The sequence below is a fragment of the Gopherus evgoodei genome, chromosome 24 (genome assembly GCF_007399415.2).
Source record: "Gopherus evgoodei ecotype Sinaloan lineage chromosome 24, rGopEvg1_v1.p, whole genome shotgun sequence".
Lineage (NCBI taxonomy): Eukaryota > Metazoa > Chordata > Testudines > Testudinidae > Gopherus > Gopherus evgoodei.
The window spans coordinates 8,306,545-8,327,110 of NC_044345.1; the positions used below are offsets into that span (position 1 = coordinate 8,306,545).

At 47.2% G+C, this 20,566-nt stretch overlaps 1 protein-coding gene across 1 annotated transcript in view; it reads left to right on the forward strand.

The window, feature by feature from the left end:
• LOC115639368 (methanethiol oxidase-like) overlaps positions 1-18,854 on the forward strand; it is a 32,127-nt gene extending 13,273 nt beyond the window's left edge. Inside the window, 9 exon segments of the mRNA XM_030542052.1 lie at positions 6,521-6,641; positions 7,916-8,041; positions 8,044-8,097; positions 10,742-10,920; positions 12,453-12,531; positions 15,639-15,760; positions 15,941-16,033; positions 16,750-16,868; positions 17,728-18,854. Of these exon segments, the coding sequence (XP_030397912.1) occupies positions 6,521-6,641; positions 7,916-8,041; positions 8,044-8,097; positions 10,742-10,920; positions 12,453-12,531; positions 15,639-15,760; positions 15,941-16,033; positions 16,750-16,868; positions 17,728-17,890 (1,056 nt within the window). The 3' untranslated portion in view covers positions 17,891-18,854.
• The last annotated feature ends 1,712 nt before the right edge of the window (positions 18,855-20,566 follow it).

Consider the following 20,566-nt stretch of genomic DNA (forward strand, 5'->3'; position numbering starts at 1 on the left):
CCTGTATCTGCGCCGCAGTCAAAGCATACAACTAAGTCGGACCGCCCGGCACCGCCAACTGCTGCGGCACCAAAGTCTTCTGCATCGTTGATTCTGGTTTCACAAGAGCCGTTGAGTCTGGTGCCTATCAGCTCCCCGGCACACGCCGTGGTTGAGCTTATCATGCCCTCCACGCCGGAGACGTTCTCCATGGCACGGGAGTTGATTGCCTTGATGGAGCCCGATCTGCCTCAACCCCTGGCACTGCCGGTGCGGGTTGTTCAATCGTTATACAAGCCCACCATGATGAGACCATCCTCACCCGGTACCACTGAACGTCTCCGGTCGCGAATCAGGTCCCACAGGCATCCTCGGTCCCCTCATTGATCCCGATCCCGACGCCGCTCGCAGTCCCGGTACCGCTCTCCATCTAGGTACTGGTCGTACTTGCAGCACCGTTCGATATCCTGGTAACCGTCATGATACTCTTGGCACTGGTCCAGGTCCTGGCACCGTTCACGGCACCATACCTCTCACAGCCGGTCTCGGCACGGAGATACAAAGCACCAGTCAACCTCCTGGCATGCGCTGGTTGCAGGTCGCGGTCGCACTCTCGGCACCAGTACAACTCCCGGTACCGTTCTCCGGTACCACGTAGAGAAGGATCGCATGGACGCAGAGACCCTATCCAATCGGCCTTAGCTCCTCCATGGCCTTCTCGTCATCCATCCGTCTCATCCCATGCGGACAGTGCTTCATATGGGGACTCGGATACTCACAACCATGGCCCGGACCAGGGACCTCATCAGTGGTCCTTTTGGACACGTTGGGATTATCACCAAGCCCAATGGGAACCTGCTGGTCCATCACGCTCCGGTCCCTCAGAATACCACATGCCAGAGGCCACCGTTAGCAGACCTCCCCTGGCTGGTACGGAGGAAGCTCATACTCACGCACTGGACCTGCATGATCTTCCAGCACCGAAGGTCCCCCAGGATCAGGAGTCAGTACAGTACCCACTCATCCCTGGGCTGTCATCCTCCGCTTCTCCGGATGAGGCAGTAGTGGGGACGTCATCATCGGGCCCGCCTCCGATTGACCTCAGGTCCTGCTGCGGCGTGTTGCCCAGAATATCAACTTGCCGGTAGAGGAAGTTCCAGAGGTGGAAGACCCGGTAATAAGTATATTGTCAGCGGAGACACCAACTAGAGTGGCTCTCCCCTTCATCCATTCGATCCAGGCTAGAGCAGACACCATCTAGCAATCCCCGGCATCCATCCCGCCCGCAGCCAGAGGGGTTGAACGGAAATACATGGTGCCTTCCAAGGGGTATGAGTACCTATATGTGCACCCCCCTCCCTGTTCATTAGTTGTACAGTCAGTCAATGAACGGGAGCGCCACGGCCAACAAGCCCCTGCACCTAAATCAAGGGAGGCCAGGCAAATGGACTTGTTGGGATGGAAGATCTATTCTGCTGGAGGTGTCCAACTCAGGGTAGCAAACCAACAAGCTCTCCTGAGTAGGTACAACTACAACACCTGGGATGTGGTAGGGAAGTTTACAAAGCTGGTCCCGCAGGACTCCCGCCAGGAATTTACAGCACTCCTGGAGGAAGGAAAGAGAGTAGCGCGGACCTCCCTACAGGCTTCACTGGATGCCACCAATTCGGCAACTAGAACGGTCGCCTCTGGCATAGGCATGTGACGTATATCATGGCTGCAAGTGTCAGGCCTGCCACCTGAACTTTAACATACTATACAAGACTTACCATTTGATGGCCAAGGCTTGTTCTCACAAAAGACGGACCCTAGGCTTCAGAGTCTAAAAGACAACCGTGTAATTATGCATTCGCTGGGAATGCATACGCTACAGATTCAAAGACGGTCCTTCCGCTCCCAACCTCAGCGCCCATACCACCCGCCTAGGCCGAGGCAAGATTTTACCAGAAGACGAGGTCGTACCAACCGCAGACGTCAGTCTGGACCTCAAGGGGGTAACAATTCCGGTCCCACCAAGCCAACAGCGGGACCCAAATCAAACTTTTGAGGGTGTGCCCGAGAGCAGTGTACCGATTGCCTCCCAGGATCCTTTTCAGTTCTACAACCGCCTTTCCCCGTTCCTCCCTGCATGGTCCCAATTAACTTCGGATCTTTGGGTCCTACGCATGGTGGAGCTTGGATACCATCTTCAGTTTCTTTCTCCTCCTCCCTCCCCACCCCCATCCTTGTCCCTCTTCAGGGACCCCTCTCACGAGCAACTCCTCCTGCAGGAGGTTCAAAGGCTCCTTACACTCGGGGCTATAGAGGAGGTACCAGAGGAATTAAGGAGCAAGGGTTTTATTCCCGATATTTCCTAATCCCCAAGGCAAAACGGGGCCTCCGGCCTATCCTCGACCTGCAAGGACTGAACAAATTCATAAAAAAGTTCAAGTTCCGCATGGTTTCCCTGGGAACCATCATTCCTTCCCTGGATCACGGAGACTGGTACGCCGCTCTCGAGATGAAGGATGCATATTTCCACATTGCAATTTACCCCCTGCGCAGACAGTATCTACGCTTTGTGGTGAATCATCAACATTATCAGTTCACCGTCCTTCCTTTTGGCCTATCCTTGGCCCCTCGGGTATTCACGAAGTGTATGGCGGTAGTTGCCGCTTCCCTACCTCATTGTCGAATACATGTCTTCCCATATCTCGATGACTGGCTTATCCGAGGGACCTCCGAGGCACAAGTCACCAGTCATGTGACCATCATCAAGGACCTATTCATGCGTTTAGGCCTGATAATCAATTTAGAAAAACCCACTCTGGTGCCCACGCAGAGGATAGAGTTCATCGGAGCCATGCTGGACTCCACTCTTGCAACGGCCAGTTTGCCTCTACCTCGTTTTCAGACTATAATCTCCCTTGTACAAAGACTTCAAAGCTTCCCAACAACCTCTGCCCGCACTTGCCTTGGCCTCCTCGGTCACATGGCTGCATGCACATTTGTCACAAAGCATGCCAGACTGCGCATGCGTCCTCTTCAAACTTGGCTTGCCTCAGCCTATTGCCTGGGCAGAGACGCCTTAGATATTATACTCACAATTCCGCCGAGCACTCTATGCTCCCTCGACTGGTGGTGGACGCCATCCCTGGTGTGTGCAGGTCTGCCGTTCCATCCACCGCAGCCCTCCACATCCCTAACAGACGCATCATCTCTCGGCTGGGGTGCTCACCTAGGGCACCTTCGCACTCAAGGCCTTTGGTCGTCTCGGGAGTCGACATTACATATCAATGTCCGCAAATTGCAAGCGGTCTGACTAGCGTGCCGAGCATTCCAGCATCATCTACAGGGCCGTTGTGTTGCTGTGTTCACGGACAACACAACGGTCATGTATTACATAAACAAACAGGGAGGGACACAGTCCTCCCCCCTTTGTCGGGAGGCGATTCAACTGTGGGACTTCTGCATAGCCCACTCAATAGACCTGGTAGCCTCCTTTCTCCCAGGAGTCCGGAACACACTTGCAGATCAACTGAGCAGATCCTTCCTGTCGCACGAGTGGTCCATCCGTCCGGACATTCTGTATTCTGGAAGTGGGGCTTTCCCCACATAGACCTCTTTGCCTCCAGAGAGAACAGGAAATGCCAGGTGTTCTGCTCCCTACAAGGTCGCTCCCCGGGCTCCCTCTCGGACGCGTTCCTAATTCCGTGGAAAGGTTACCTATTTTATGCCTTCCCACCATTCCCTCTCGTCCACAGAGTTCTACTCAAGCTCTGCAGGGACAGAGCCCAGCTAATACTGATCGCTCCGGGATGGCCGAGACAGCATTGGTACACCCTGCTGCTCGACCTCTCTCTGGCAGACCCGATCCCCCTGCCACTCTGCCCGGACCTCATAACGTAGGACTTCGGCAGACTTCACCACCCGGACCTGCAGTCCCTTCATCTGACAGCATGGCTGCTGTCTGGTTGAACCAATCGGAGTTGCATTGTTCCATCTCAGTGCAGCAGATGCTGCTGGGAAGCAGAAAGCCTTCCATGCGGATGACATATCTCGCCAAATGGAAGCGCTTCTCCCACTGGTGCGCCCAGCATGACTTTATCCCAGAAGGTGTATCGGTCCCCATTATCTTGGACTATTTATGGTCCCTCAAGGAGCAGGGCCTGGCGATCTCTTTGATAAGGGTGCATCTTGCAGCTATTTCCACCTTCCATCCTGGGGAAAATAGCAGTTCTATCTTTTCTCACCGTATTGTTTCCAGATTCCTCAAAGGCTTGGAGCGACTCTACCCTCAGGTCAGGCACCCAACCCCTACCTGGGATCTAAACCTAGTATTAGCTAGGCTCATGGGTCCCCCCTTTGAGCCTCTAGCCACATGCTCGCTGCTGTACCTGTCCTGGAAGACAGCCTTCCTCGTCGCTATCACCTCGGCTAGGCGAATCTCGGAACTTCGAGCTTTGACTGTGGATCCCCTGTATATGGTATTCCACAAGGACAAGGTACAGCTGCGACTGCAGCCGGCATTCTTCCCTAAGGTGGTCTTTGCCTCCCACGTTAATCAGGACATCTTTCTACCAGTCTTTTTTCAGAAACCGCACTCATTGCATCGGGAACAACAACTGCACATGCTGGATGTCTGCAGGGCTCTCGCCTTTTATATCTAGAGGACCAAACCCTTCCGACGTTCGCCTTAGCTATTTGTAGCTGTGGCAGAGCACATGAAAGGCATGCCAATCTCTTCCCAACGGATTTCATCTTGGGTGACATCCTGTATCCGGGCATGCTATGACTTGGCTCATGTCCCAACTGGCCATCTCACCGCCCATTCTACTCGGGCTCAAGCCTCATCTGCCACGTTCCTGGCCCATGTTCCCATCCAGGAAATACGTTTCGCGGCTACCTGGTCTTCCATCCGCACCTTTGCATCACACTACGCATTGGTCCAGCAGTCCAGAGACGATGCCGCCTTTGGCTCAGTGGTCTTAGATTCCGCAATGTCTCGCTCCGACCCCACCGCCTAGGTAAGGCTTGGGAATCACCTAACTGGAATGCATATGAGCAAGCACTCGAAGAAGAAAAGACGGTTACTCACCTTTGTAACTGTTGTTCTTCGAGATGTGTTGCTCATATCCATTCCAAACCCACCTCCTGCCCCACTGTTGGAGTAGCTGGCAAGAAGGAACTGAGGGGCGGATGGGCCGGCAGGGGTATATATCCGGCACCATAGCGCCGCCACTCCAGGGGTGCCCTGCCGGCCCACTGAGTGTTGCTAGGGTAAAAATCTTCCGACGAACGTGCACGCAGCGCGCGCACACCTAACTGGAATGGATATGAGCAACACATCTCCAAGAACAACAGTTACAAAGGTGAGTAACCGTCCTTTCTATATGTAGAGCAACACCCCTTCCCTCGACCTGATGTAAATTGGTGCCCGCAACGTACAAGTTGTAGTTTAGGGTAACTTTGCTTCCTTGGGTAACAAGTGTGACTAAACAGTACTTACAAGGGGATGAGGGGGGAAACAAAAACCCGCACTAGAGCAATGATGTCTGCTTTGAACTAACTCATTTGATACGCCAAAATTACCTCCTTTTTCTAAGTACCAAAACTTCCAGCTTAATCTGGCACCTGAAAATCAGGCAGCATTCTCTGCCTTTAGTACAATCCCTAGTAATAAAGATGTTGCAGTCACAATGTAGCTGAACGGTATCTTGCTGATTCATAGATAAACTAGACTCCATCTCGTTCCCCTGTAGATTTATTGAGGGAACAGACAACTCCAGTGTGTCACAGGCAGCTCTGACTTTCAGACGTACTGAGTAACTCGGGCCGCTGGTTTTACATAACTTGTCTTTTGACTAGAGACATGCTTTCTGTGTAGCAGCAAGGAACGCGTTCTTCAGGAGAACCACTTAGTGACAGTAGAATTGATTAAAATATATTCAAACTCGTACCTTTGAACTGCAGGCAAGCAAAGCACTGGGATTTTGTTATTCTCTCTTCATATAGTTCAAGCTGGGCAAACATCAGATTTTTCTGTTCACTTTTAATTAAAAAGGAAATTAGTTTTGGGCTGAACAAAACATTTTGTTTAACCCAAAATGATACAGTTTTTTAAATTTCAAGCATATTTTTAAACTTTTTTTTTTAAATTTGAAACAAAAATTCATCAAATGGGAAAAATCTAAATGTTTTAATTTTTTTCCTGAATAGTTTCAATGTCCACCTCCCCCTGCACCAAAACAGTTCGGTGAAATTGACATGAATTCATGAAATGTTTCGATGTCACCAGATCTGCATTTTTTGCTGACTAAATTTTTCAGTTGAAAAATTTTGCCCAGCTTTATCCCTAGTTTCCGTCTCTCTGTCTGGCTAAGCCCAGAACACACAGGCGTTGAGTTTTCAAGTGGAAAAAATCCAACAGCCTAGAACTTTGAAGAGTTTTAAGATGGCAGGAAACCCTCCTCGATGGGAATGGGGGTTGACACTCTCTGATTTTGACTGGGGGTGGCCTAACCAAGGAGGGATTGACTATGTGCATATAAACTCTCCTTAGATGATTGAGCCAGTGGATGTATTCTGGAAGTGCGGCTTAGCCAATCCCCACACAACTCACTGCTTGGGCAATGGTGAGATCATGATCAGCAGCATAGGAGACCCATCTGGCAATGGCAAAGGTATTTATCCCCCTTAATCATTCAAGAGAAGGAATCCTTGCTACAGAAATTCAAGCTACAAAACTGGAAGCCTTGTTCAGAACTTGCAATCCTTTTGAGCTGCTGGCCAGCTTAGCAGCCCTGTAGCCAGAAGTTCTCTACTTTACCCCAGAATAGGTGCTTCAGGAGGCATGGGAGGGCAAATTTCACAAACACAGTCCCCTGTCAATGTAATTGAATCCTGACTTCGAGTACCCACCTCCAGTGTTATAGGGGAGTTCAGTATCTAGGGTGCATTTAGTCCTTGAGCGCTTTGAGCCTAACAAGGGGAGAATTGTGAATGTTTGTAGTTTGGATGCTTGCCAATGGGTGTACTAGGCTGAGATTAATAGGACTTTCTTATTGCATGGTTGCTGTCAGTTGTTAACTAGGATAGGGCTGATCCCCCAGATGTGCTGGCATTGCTTTTCAGAACAAAGGGAACTGAAACATTTTGGTTTGGAAGAGAATGCTACATGTCTGGAGCTCTGTGGCTCTGTCCCATTCCCTTTCTCCTCCTCTACCAGGGGCTCCATGCCTGCCATCCAGATCCCTGCTTCCCTCGTCACCACTACTCTCCCCCAGTCGTCCTCAGGCCCAGCTTCTACACTGCACCCCTATAAACCCTCCTTGTAAGGCTCTGATTTCTGTTAGTCCAGTCTACAGACAACTTCCTCATTAGGCAAGTTAAGCAGCTGCCTCTGATACATGTTGGCAGCAGCAGAGAAATTCCTCTGCCGGCAGCACCAGGCAGTCTGGGGCCCGTGGTTTTCTTCTGAATCCGGCTTTTACTGTTTTCTGATTTGCACCCAAATCAATATCTTGTGCCCATCGATGCCTAGACCACTCCCTGAAATTTTGGAGTTGATCAGATGCTCTGTTCCAAAGTTATCGCATTCAGGCCAACAGAAATGCCATTGAGTTGTGCTGGGCCTCACTTTGCTTGGCCAGTTGGCATACGTATCTGGTTAGGAGAACACTTATGTTAAGATACTTCGTCGTTGAATCTTTGGGAGGAAATTCTCTTTGAGTTAATTTGCTTACCATTAGAAATACTAATGAAAGCCCTTGCAATGGGAAGCACAGAAAAAACATCTCCTTCCAGAAAGCTTTCTCCACCCTCCCTCAGAGTACATGTAACATGCTACAGCCATATAGAGGAAGAGTTCACTATTGCATTGTGTCTTATCCTGCTTAAGCTCTTAAACTGGGTGATTAAAATCAAACAATTTGTTCTGTTTTGTTTTTGGCATCAGGTGGCTTTATCTTGCTGGATGGAGAGACTTTTGAGGTGAAGGGGAACTGGGAGAAAGGATCCAACCTCCCTGCACTTGGCTATGACTTCTGGTACCAGCCACGGCATAATGTCCTGATGAGCACAGAATTGGGAATCCCAAAATCTTTGCAAATGAGTTAGACCCAGCAGACCTAAAGACTGGTGAGGGCGTGTTTGTTTAAAATTTGGTGACATTCTGGTCCAGCTTTCACTAAAGCGAGGACTGCATCCAGGGACTCTCCTGTCACCAGTGAAGCCTGGTGATTTCAGAGTACGTAGGCAGAATTGTCATGGAAAGATGTCTGCAGAGCTAGTTTACACCAGTCGTTAAAGATCACAATGTGTATGACCCCAAACAAGGCAGGCCAAACCTACTCTTAGTGTTCTTTAATAGTTCTAGCTGGTGACATCAGAAGTTCAGCAAAACCTTGGGCACATATAAACTAGACTGGCCACAAGGACTGCTATGGAGCTGTACTCAGTGTCAGAATTCAGCTGTGAGGAGGAAAGGGCATCTCAGTTTAGTCTGACCTACCCTCAGAGGGTCATCTTGTTCTTCTCTATCAACTCCGTGGAAGATAGTCACATACCCACAATGTTGGAGACCACTCATACTGCTTTTGAAAAGACCCATATGTAGCTAACCTGGGGTGTTCAGACATGAAGGATCAATGAATTGAGACTTTCTGTCCTCTGGTCTTCTGTTGAACTCGGTCTTTCTCTGTTTTCTACTGCACAAGGACCAAGGTGGTGGTGTGACAGGAACCCCAGAATCTGATGCCTGACCCCTCTTCTGTGACGATTTTTAAATGGGTGAAGATTTTTGGCATGGTTATATAGTTAAGAGCAAAGGTCCATTTGCTGTGCTGTTAAAACCCTTGAAACCTTTCATAAAATCATAGGACTGGAAGGGACCTCGAGAGGTCTTCTAGTCCAGTCTCCGGCACTCAAGGCAGGACTAAGTATTATCTAGACCATCCTTGACAGATGTTTGTCTATTCTGCTCTTAAAAATCTCCAGTGATGAAGATTCCACAGCCTCCGTAGGCAATTTATTCCAGTGCTTAACCACCCTGACAGGAAGTTTTTCCTAATGTCCAACCTAAACCGTCCTTGCTGCAATTTAAGCCCATTGCTTCTTGTCCTATCCTCAGAGGTTAACAAGAACAATTTGTCTCCCTCCTCACTGTAACAAGCTTTTATGTACTTGAAAACTGCTATCATGTCCCACCTCAGTCTTCTCTTCTCCAAACTAAACAAACTCAGTTTTTTAAATCTTCTCTCACAGATCATGCTTTCTAGACCTTTAATTATTTTCGTTGCTTTTCTCTGAACTTTGTCCACATCTTTCCTGAAATGTGGCACCCAGAAATGGACACAGTAATCCAGCTGAAACTTTATTAGCGCAGAGTAGAGCGGAAGAATTACTTTTATTGTGTTTTGCTTACAGCAGTCCTGCTAATACATCCCAGAATGATGTTTGCTTTTTTTGCAACAGCGTTACACTGTTGACTCATACAGTATTAAGTTTGTGATCCACTATGATCCCCAGATCTCTTTCCACAGTACTCCTTCTTTGGCAGTCACTTCCCAATTTGTATGTGTGCAATTGATTGTTCCTTCCTAAGTGGAGTACTTTGCATTTGTCCTTACTGAATTTCATTCTATTTACTTCAGACCATTTCTCCAGTTTGTCCAGATCATTTTGAATTTTAATCCTATCCTCCAAAGCATTTTCAACCCCTCCCAGCTTGGTATCATCCACAAACTTTACAAGTGTACTCTCTATGCCATTATCTAAATCACTGATGAAGATATTGAACAGAATTGGACCCAGAACCCATCTCTTCAGGACCCGACTTGATATCCCTTCCAGCTTGATTGTGAACCACAGATAACTACTCTGTGGGATCGGTTTTCCAACCAGTTATGCACCCACCTTATAGTAGCTTCATCTAAGTTGTATTTTCGCTAGTTTGTTTATGAGACAGTCATGCAAGACTGTATCAAAAGCCTTACTAAAGTCAAGATATAGCACATCTACCACTTCCCCCCATTCGCAAGGCTTGTTACCCTGTCACAGAAATCTTTTAAGTTGGCTTCACATGATTTGTTCTTGACAAATCCATGCTGACTGTTACTTATCACCTTATTATCTTCTAGGTATTTGCAAATTGATTGCTTAATTATTTGCTCCATTATCTTTCGGATACTGAAGTTAAACTGTCTGGTCTGAAAATCCCTGGGTTGTCCTTATTCCCCATTTTATAGATGGGCACTATATTTGCCCTTTTCCAGTCCTCGGGAATCTCTTTTGTCTTCCATGACTTTTCGAAGACAATCGCTAATGCCTCATTTATCTCCTCAGTCAGCCCCTTGAGTATTCGAGGATGTATTTCATCAAACCCTGATGACTTGAAGACATCTAATTTGTCTAAGTAATTTTTAATTTGTTCTTTCTCTATTTTACCTTTTGATGTTACTTCATTTTCACTAGCATTCAGTATGTTAGATGTTCAGTTGCCCCAGTTTTGGTAAAAACTGAAACAAAAAAGTCATTTAGCACTTCTGCCATTTCCACATTTTCTGTTATTGTTTTTTCCCCGTCATTGAGTAATGGGCCAGTCCTATCCTGGGTCTTCCTCTTGCTTCTAATGTATCAGTCTAGTGTAGGCTGCAGCTGCAATAACTCTCCTTGCCAGAGGCATTTAATTGTTTAGTTGTCTGTCTGCACTCTTGGAATTGGTTGTTCTCCAATTCTAAAATCAACTCTCCTGACTTTATTTTTGTTTGACTTGATCTCTCAGGGAGCTATGGCCGTCACATTAACGTGTGGGACTGGACCACCCATGTCTTCACTCAATCAATTGACCTGGGGGAAGACTCCATCCCTCTGGAAATCAGATTCCTCCACAATCCCGACGCAGCGGAGGGATATGTTGGCTGTGCTCTGAATAGTGCAATCCATCGCTTCTACAAGACGGGGGTAAGCACTCTAGCAGCTACCGTGTGACAGAAGACAAGGTTCAACATGAGCATGTTTCAGAAAGCCACTTAGACAATGGGTCACTTCGACAATGGATTTCAGTTAGGATAGATTTGGGCAGCATCTGTCTTTGTGTTGCATCCAGGTTGACCAAGCTGTATGGCTCTATGAAACAGCACATCTCCCAGAAAGGCCCTGGATAGGAGCCAAATCTTTGCTCTAGAAGGCCCAAGAAAATACTACTTGTTCCCTGAGGAAATCAATAGGCCAATGTCAACTTATATTGGGAGCTCTCATCAGCTCCTAAGGTTCTCTGTCTTTGGCTGAGTTTCACTTGCATTGTAGAAATTCTCAGTGTCCACTGAGCCCTGCCAGAGCCTTTACAAACCAGTGGGCATTTGGAAACTAAAAGATTTGGATAATAAATCCAAAGTTTGGATAATAAATCCAAAACTTGCTATATTGGGAACCCAACAAGAGTCAATATCCCCATGTGAAATAATATGCCCTCAACCACTAGCCACTTCAAAATTAATTCTTTGGCTCTTGAGAACTGGGTGGCTTGGAGAGGTCTTGCCAAACAACCTGTTCTTACAATAGTGTTCTTGTTCGTTAATTTGAGGTGACAAGTTGGGTGAGGTAATATCTTGTATTGGAACAACTTCTGTTGGTGGAAGAGACAAGCTTTCAAGCTTACCCAGAATTCTTCTTCAGGTCTGGGAAAAGTACTGTGTCACAGCTAAATACAGGAGGGAGTTCATATAAGAGACATTCATTTTACATCTTAAGATGGATCTAGAGAATAGCTTTAATGGAATTAAACAGTTTTTTCTATATGCGTGTATAATTATCTAGACTCTTTGTGGTGAACTAACTGCCCAGTGGCTACTGTATTTTTCTTGCCATGTTCTTTATGGCCTGTACTAAAGGCTTCTGCAAGCCTTATGTTGGGGAGATATAGCTTCAGTTCCATAGACTGCACGAAGCCTCCTAACCCATCATGTATATATCCCCCTGTCTCTGGCCTATACCTAACAGTTAGGTTGACTTAGCTACATTGTATAGGATGTGAAACATTCTACCTCTGAGAGACTTAGTTTAAAGTTGACCTGAGCCCTGGTGTAGACACGGCTAGGTCAACTGATTCTTCCATCAACCTAGCTACTGCCTCTCAGAGGAGTGAAGTGATTAACTACAGTGTCTGCAGTGCAGCAGCACAGTTGCAGTGCTGGAGCTATACCACCGTAGCATCTGTAGTGTAGACATAACTCCATGGCTGTGCTCCAAAATCTAGGCTATTGTTGAGGTCCAATGAACAATGCTTCTGTTTTTACTATTGACAGATATATAATCATTAACTCTGTGTTTCTAACTAGTCCCCTATTTACTATTCACATCAATTGTTAAGGTTTATTTGCAGTACCTTTGTACATGCTAGGTACGCACCAGCACATGCTTATTCTGCCTCTGTCATGTATAATTGGGTTCTTGCTGACTTACCGCAAGGGAATATGATGTTTACTCTTGTACAGAATGGAACTTGGGCAGCGGAGAAGGTGGTCCAAGTCCCCAGCAAGAAGGTGAACGGTTGGCTTTTTCCTGACATGCCAGGTTAGTGTAAGCACATTTCAAAATTTTCCTCCTCCTGCTCTGCAGCTGGACTGAACATCTTGTCACTGAATGACACACACTTTTTGCATGAAACATATGGAGGAGCTTATCAGTTATACAAGGACTTTGGCATACCTTCAAAGAGACGCAAGTGTCCTTCTGAAGAGGAAATGGCTTAGAATTGCCAATTGCATACCAATTTGTATTAAGATCTCCCAGTGTGTGTTATGAGTGGGAATCTGGCTCATCTTAACTGATGTTCTAAGGAGGTGGCCAGTGTCTCTTCCTATGGAAGATTCTTTTGCAGTGCCCTTTGGATACCATGCATAGGCACTGACTCCATGGATGCTCTGGGGCTGGAGCACCCATGGGGCAAAAAAATGGTAGGTGCTCAGTACCCACTGGTAGCCCCCCTATCAGCACTCCTCCAGTGCCTCCTGCCCACTGGCTGGCCCCACAGATCAGCGCCTCCCCCTCCCTCCCCGTGCCTCCCACATGCTGCAGTCAGCTGTTTCACAGCATGCTGGAGGCTGTGGGGGGTAGAGGGAGGAGTGAGGACACAGCACACTCAGGGGAGGGGGTGGGAAGAGGCAGGGCTAGGGTGGGATCTTGGGGGAAGAGGTGGAGTGGAGGCGGGACCTGGGGCAGAGCCGGGGGTTGAGCACCCCCTGGCACTATGGAATATCAGCACCTGTGACACCATGTATCTGCCTCTTTTCCTCACCCTTACACAATAGTTATCACATTCTCCCTCAAGTAGCTGGTTCCTCTGGAGCAGATTTATGGGCTGGTGAATTCCATCTGGTCCCTGTATTTGGGAGACCCCTTTCTGCATCTAAAGGGACTTGAGGGCCTCTCAATTGAGATCCCAGTCATTGGTTGGTCAGGGGAGAGCCCATTTTCCAGTTGGACCCTTTCCTTTAAATCCATGCCTCTGATTCTGACCCCTCTCCAATTTAATGACCATAACATCACCTCTTGCAGTTTTCTCTCCCTGCCCCGCCTCCAACGGTGGAAATTGTAGCTGTAAAGGAGCAGCTGGGAGCAGTACGCTGCCAGCATGTCTCCCCAGCCCATGAAGGACTCACTGCCACATTGAGTCTTTTCCAGGCACAATTTTATTCTCCTTACGTAAAACTTAAGCAAAACAAAACCTCAAAACAAAACCCATCCTGGGCTACAGCTCCCAGGGGTTTCCCCCCTTTTTCTCTCTGTCCCTCCTGCTTCAGGACCTACTACTGGAAGCCATCTCCTCTTGTCCTTCTTCAGCCCTCCTCCAGGCCATTTGTCTGGCAGTTACCTTTCTCCAGCACCTCCCAGAGCGGCCAAGAACCCTTCTGCAGCTTCTCTCACTAGCAGAGCTCTCACTCTTTGTAGGCAACCCAGGACCCACTCCCAGCTGGGCAAAATAATTAAACAGCCACATGATCTCTAGCTGACCAGGATCTGATGGAAAGGGAGCCCGTCAGTCACAGGTGAGGCTGGGCCCGACTCTCTTGCCTGTGACCAACTAGTTGCATCATTTTTGTCTTGGCCTGAAGGTTTGATTCAGAGTAGCACAAGGTGTCCTATTCCTTCCCAAAGCAGCTTACACATGCTGATCCTGGAACAGGTTGGGTTTGGATCCTCCAACATAGTACCTCTGGTCTGGGCCCATATGTAGCGTGCTATAGTCTGTCAGCAGCTGCTGATTGGGAACGTTCTAGGTTGAAGTGTGGCTTCTGCTCAACCCTGCTTGTGAACTACCATGCAGGCAACAGGGTTTGGCTCTTCCTCCCAGGTTGGCTGCTTGAAGCTTGACAGACAGTGGTCTCTAGAAAGAATGTGGTAGTCCCTATGTCTTTTAACAGGAACTCACACTAGCTGTGTTCTCCAGGGAGTGGGTTGATCCTGGCTGGAATCCTGGTAATTAATGGGGGCCGAAAAGAGACCTGGAGAGGAAACAGAGTGAATATAATGATATAGCTGAGACCATCTTTTGCTTTGGGCCTGTATCATAAACAGATAGTTAAGGGTTAATGTCTCTTTCACCTGTAAAGGGTTAACAAACAGTGAACCTGGAACACCTGACAAGAGGACCAATCAGGGCACAAAAATACTTTCAAATCTCGGTGGAGGGAAGTCTTTGTTTTGTGCTGTTTGTTTGTCCGTTGTTCTCTCTGGGTTCTGAGAGTGACCAGACATACCTACAGGCTCTCTAATTTTCTGTTCAAGTAGTAAGTACAAGTAGAAAGGCGGTTTAGTCTTTTTGATTGTTTTCTTTATTTGCAAATGTGTATTTTGCTGGAAGGATTTTAACTTGTATTTTGCTGAAAGGATTTTAATTTGTACTTGTATACTTAGGCTGGGAGGGTATTCCTAGTGTCTATAAGCTGAAAGACCCTGTAACATTTACCATCTTGATTACAGAAACAACTTTTACTTTTTTCTTTCTTTTATTAAAAGCTTTTCTTTTTTAGGACCTGATTGATTTTTTCCCCTTGTTGAGGCTTAAGGGAATTGAGTCTGTACTCATCAGGGAATTGGTGGGAGAAAGGAAGAGAGAAGGGAGCAGGGAAGGTAGAATTTCTCTGTTTTAGATTCACAGAGCTTGAATCTGTATTATCTCTTGGGGAGGGGAAAAGAGGAGGGGGGAAGGTGCATTCCTCTCTGTTTTAAGATACAAGGAGTTTGAATCACAGTGATCTTCCAGGGTAACCCAGGGAGGGAAAGCCTGGGAGAGGCAACGGTGGGGGAAAGGGTTTACTTTCCTTGTGTTAAGATCTAGGGGGTCTGGGTCTTGGGGTCCCCTGGGAAGGGTTTGGGGGGACCAGAGTGTACCAGGCACTGCAAGTCCTGGTTGGTGGCAGCACTACAAGATCTAAGCTGGTAATTAAGCTTAGGAGGATTCATGATGCTACTCCATCTTTTGGACGTTAAGGTTCAGAGTGGAGGTTATACCATTACAGCCTGGGTTTCATATCTGAACAAGATTTGTATGATGTGGGTCTGCGCTGATGCTCTAGGACTGGGTTCTAACAAAGACAGATCTATGGCCATATGAGCCTTGTCATTGTCTGCTGCTCTCTGCGTGTTTCCTGACTCCACCTCTGACTGCCCTCTCCAAGGTTTCATTACTGACATCCTGATCTCACTGGATGACAGGTTCCTGTATTTCAGCAACTGGCTCCATGGAGACATTCGTCAGTATGATATTTCCAACACTCGGAAGCCCAGACTGGTGGGACAGGTAAGTCAGAGTCATAAAGGCTTCTATTACTAGGTTGCGAAGCTGGGGAATCCCATTCTTTAGGAGAAAAAAGGACTGTTTTCTTTTGCATAGGGGTTAGATGGTCAATTCCGTACCCTCATGGCCATGTTCCTTTCATACAGGGACACCCTGACATCTTTGTGACATCTTTGCTTACAGGTGTTCCTGGGAGGCAAGATTCCAAGAGATGGGCCAATCGTTGTGGTGGAAGACCAAGAGCTGAAGTGTCAGCCAGAGCCTTTTGTGATCAAGGTGAGCAATGCTAGGTATTTTCCCCACTGCTCCATTAATACTTCTCTATTGGCAGCTGTCTCTTGGTGCATGTCAGCTCCTATATGAGTCCCAGATTCTGCACATCTTACTGAGGCAAAACTTCCATCCAAGTACAATAGGACTTGCCTGAGTAGATGCTGTGGAATCAGGCCCTTTCTAGCATAACCCAGTCTGTGTATGCACAGGTTAGCCAGGAACCTGTATCAAGGAAGCAGTCAGTCTTGGTTAGAACTGCTCCTTGTCCAAATGGAGGGGTTCACCACCCCATGCATTCAGGAATGCTGGTTGTCAGTTGTACTCATAGACTTAAGGTCAGAAGGGACCATTATGGTCATTGAGTCTGACCTCCTGCACAATACAGGCCACAGAATCTCACCCACCCACTCCTGTAACAAACCCCTAACCTATGTCTGAGTTACAGAAGTCCTCAAATTGTGGTTTAAAGTGACCCGTGCCCCACGCTGCAGAGGAAGGCAAAAAACCTCCAGGGCCTCTGCCAATCTTCCCTGGAGGAAAATTCCTTCCCGACCCCAAATATGGCGATAGCTAAACCCTGAGCACGTGGGCAAGACTCACCAGCCAGTACCCAGGAGCAGAACCTGCCATGCTGCTGTACTCCCTCCTGTTGCATTTGTCTTTCCTTGTGATGCCACTAGCAGCTTATAAACCCAGGTCTTGTTTTCCTGTAACACCAGGGGAAGAGGGTGCAAGGTGGACCACAGATGATCCAGCTGAGCTTGGATGGCAAGAGATTATATGTCTCCACTTCCCTCTACAGTGGATGGGACAAGCAATTTTACCCAGACCTTGTCAAGTAAGAAACCTTTCTTGGATGGGAAATTCCAGGGCCAGCCATAGGCAGCTGTGCCTGCAGCAGAAGTCCATTTTCATGAGCCCCGCAGCGGAAGTGGGTGGTTTTTGCACCACCTCCAAGGGCCCATGGATGTGTGCAGGAGGACTGGCTTTATTAGCTCATTGCACACTACTAACTCATATCAGCGTTTCGCACACCAGTGAGAATCAGCCCACACTTAATAGGCACAACAGTCTCTGAGCAGCTGCACAATGTAACAATGTCTGATACTGAAATTATTCCTCTAATGGTGGGGGTGTGGAAGAATTCATTAGATTCTAGTATTTTGAAGATGATCTAGCCTACAGGAAACCTTCAAAGCACCCGCAAATACATTTTTATTACATGAAGCTGATGGTTTTCCACATGACCACATGAGGGCATGGTGTGGCTTGCCTGTCACTTGCAGTTGCATCTACTTGTAGTCACCTCTGGTGCATTGGCAACTCTGTGCCAAGGTTTTCAATGGAGCAGTGTGACTCTCCACAGGACGTTTCTGAGTGTGACCCCCAGGCCTCTGTTGGGCAGTTCAGTGTAGTGCCGTGAACCTGCACTATAATGAACCTGAAGCCTTTGCGTGTCACAGTGGGCACTGCAGTCTGAGTCTCAAACCAGAACAATTGTTTGGTTCCAAACACCCCTGAATACTGGTGTGCCCAAACATTGAAGCTGAGGACTCATCTCCACTCTGTCTAAAAGACCTTTTGGTTAACTAGAAAATCTGGAAGAGAAGAACGAAATGTAAGAATCTCTTAAACCAGGACACAGCCTCTTTTCTCCCCTTTCCCCCCCAACTTCTGCTTTCTTGTTTCTTGTTCAGGGAAGGCTCTGTCATGCTGCAGATTGATGTGGACACTGAGAAAGGTGGACTGAAGGTGAATAAAAACTTCCTAGTAGATTTTGGGAAAGAACCTGATGGACCTGTCCTTGCTCATGAGATACGCTACCCTGGTGGAGACTGCAGCTCTGATATCTGGATCTAACTGTTGTGTGTGGTTGCCTCTCTCTCTCTCTCTCACACATATCCTAACTATACATGTGAAAAAGGTATAGGTGGGTCTGATCTGCTGGGGCTCTATCCACTACGGATGTCTAGATTTCCATGGGTGCTGAGCCACAGAAGCCCTGCACCTGTTTGCACACTTCTGGCTGAGGCTGCCAAGTGAGTGTGTTTAGCCATGAAACATGATGTCTCGCTTATTTCTCTACCCTCTCTTATTCTTGATGGCCTGTCTATTCACTGGTGGCCATGAACCTCAAGGTGTATAACTCCCTGTGTTGTGGGAGTCCTGATGATCATCTGTAAAGAGGGATTCTGGCAACTGCCTTCATGCCAATGTCTCCGAAACGATGCTACGGACCTTAACATCTGCTAGACTTCCTAAATTGGTAGAGTTAATGGAGAGGGCAGAACTGCAATTTTGAACACATACAATTAAGTTTAGAATTAAATTCTTCTTCAGCCCAGTCTCTGGGTCTAACAATAAGGAATCTGTGATCTGTGTGCCCAGAGCTGTAGCCAAGACTAAATAGAACAAGCCTCTGAACCGCCACAAAGGTCCAACAGCTCTTTGACATGACTAGTGTTACCCATTTTAATCCCATACAAGAGATGGGATTAAACACTGTTTTTTCTCTTTACTGTAAACTTTAATCATTCAAGCTTTAGGGCTTGTCTGTGCTCAGACATTAAATGGATTAAGGTAGGGTGCAAATTAAAAGCACAATAACCGAATAATGGCATGTAGAGACATCCTTATTCTGGAATAGAGAACTTGCTTCTGTTTAGCTTAATACATTTATGCACAGTACTATGTAAACAGGATTTGATTGTAGTCTGCAAATTGGAGTCTGTTTCCTGAAGCTGGATTGTATTTCAGTTCTTGTGCAGTAACGCAGCACTTAAACTGCTTTAACAAACAAATAATAAAATTGTTCTTTGCACCAGCTAAATCTTCATGTCATAATTTTGAACTCTTCTGCGTCTTTCAGGGAGCAGAAAAATGTAAGATGGTGATTCGTGAATCATGTGTCTGAAAATCAAGAAGACCGGTGTGCCTGAAATCTCTTACGGGGGAGACTTTCCAAAATCACTTTAAGAAAAAAAAAAAATCCGGAAACCAGCTGGTACAAGGTCTTCCTGTTCCCAGAAAACAAAGTATATTTGTTACTGCTGTCGAAGTCTCTGAAACGTAGCATTTGTCTAGTAACTATATTCTCAGTTCCTGATCAGTAAAATGAGGATAATGGCACTTTGCCATACCACTGTGAGAGTAGGGGACCAGGGCATAGGCAGTCTTGCCTAGCAGCGACAGCTGGGCTGAGTCTTCCCACCGAGGACAGGAGTTGCCAGGCTGGAGTTGGAGGAATCGCAAGGTCAAGTCCCATAAATAAGAGTCAGGGTTGGTGGCTGGGGTCTGAGACTGGAGATCAGAGGTAATACCAGGTTAGGATCGAGAGACAGGAATCAGGCTCAAAGTCAGGCTGGAGTCAGAGACCAGAGGATGAAGCGAAGTCTGGCGTTTCAGCAGGCCAAGGTCTGTGTGGCTGCCCAGACAACCTTCTGGGGCAACCCCTGTGGTTAAGTAGGGAGAGTTGGGTCTCATGGGCGGTACTTCCTGCAGCACCTACTCTTCACAGCTCCCTGGCTGTACCTCTGCATGGCCTCCTAGTGGCACTGTGGGATTATCAGCCACCCCCGAGTCCGTACACTAAGGCTGGCAGGATGAATACACTAATGAATGTGAAGTGCTCATATAGTACAGTATTGGGGGCCCTATAGGTCCCATAGACAGATGATCTAGTGTAATCTAGTTGTAACTATTATCAGCATGATCCTTTCAGTTCTCATAGGGTTGATCTTGACTAGGATAAAAGGTGTATATGTAGAAATCGCTGTGTTGCTCTAGCATGGCCTTTAATACTGGTTAGCTGGTCAAGTTGGTGTTAAGAGGATATTTGGACTTCACCTAGATCAACTAGCGCATCAGTCTAGCACAGACAGGCTAGTATTAGAGTGGGGTAACTGAAACCTTCTAGATACACCTTTTAAATCTTGGTCAAGATGATCCCGGTCCCAATAAGATATTTAATATGCTCTCTACGTTGCTCTGGATTTACACTGGTATAAATTGCATTAAACCCTCCATCTAAACAGGATCTAGTTTCTGCTCTTTCAGCCTTTTGCCATGGGCTTCCTAGACGGTGATACTGAACTCCTGCAAACTCTCCCACATCCCCATCCTAGCACTCACAGGTGGAGCTACGTGCACCCGTTGCAACAAATGCTCTCTGTGTATCTTGGACTCCCCTAGCTTTGGTTCCACTTGCTCCAAGCCTCTTGATGAGGTAACGACTTCTGGATGATTTTTCAGTTAGAGGGTTTTTTCTTTCGGCAGTAAGGTCAACTTTGAATTAAAACCTAGAGACAAACGTCATCTCTTGCCAGCCTTCTTCCTTGGACTCCTGGATGTGATCTGCCTCCCTGGGCTGTGATAGAGCTCGTGACAGAAGGAAAACTCTTCAAAGAACAAAAGATCTAAAGCATACTTCTAGGTTAGCAAGCTGCCAAGGTGAAACCTACAACTGAAGTCCATACAAAGTCTGGTGTTCTGATGTGGGGAATGTTCAGGGATGGGCGGGCAGGGAACAAAGCCTTT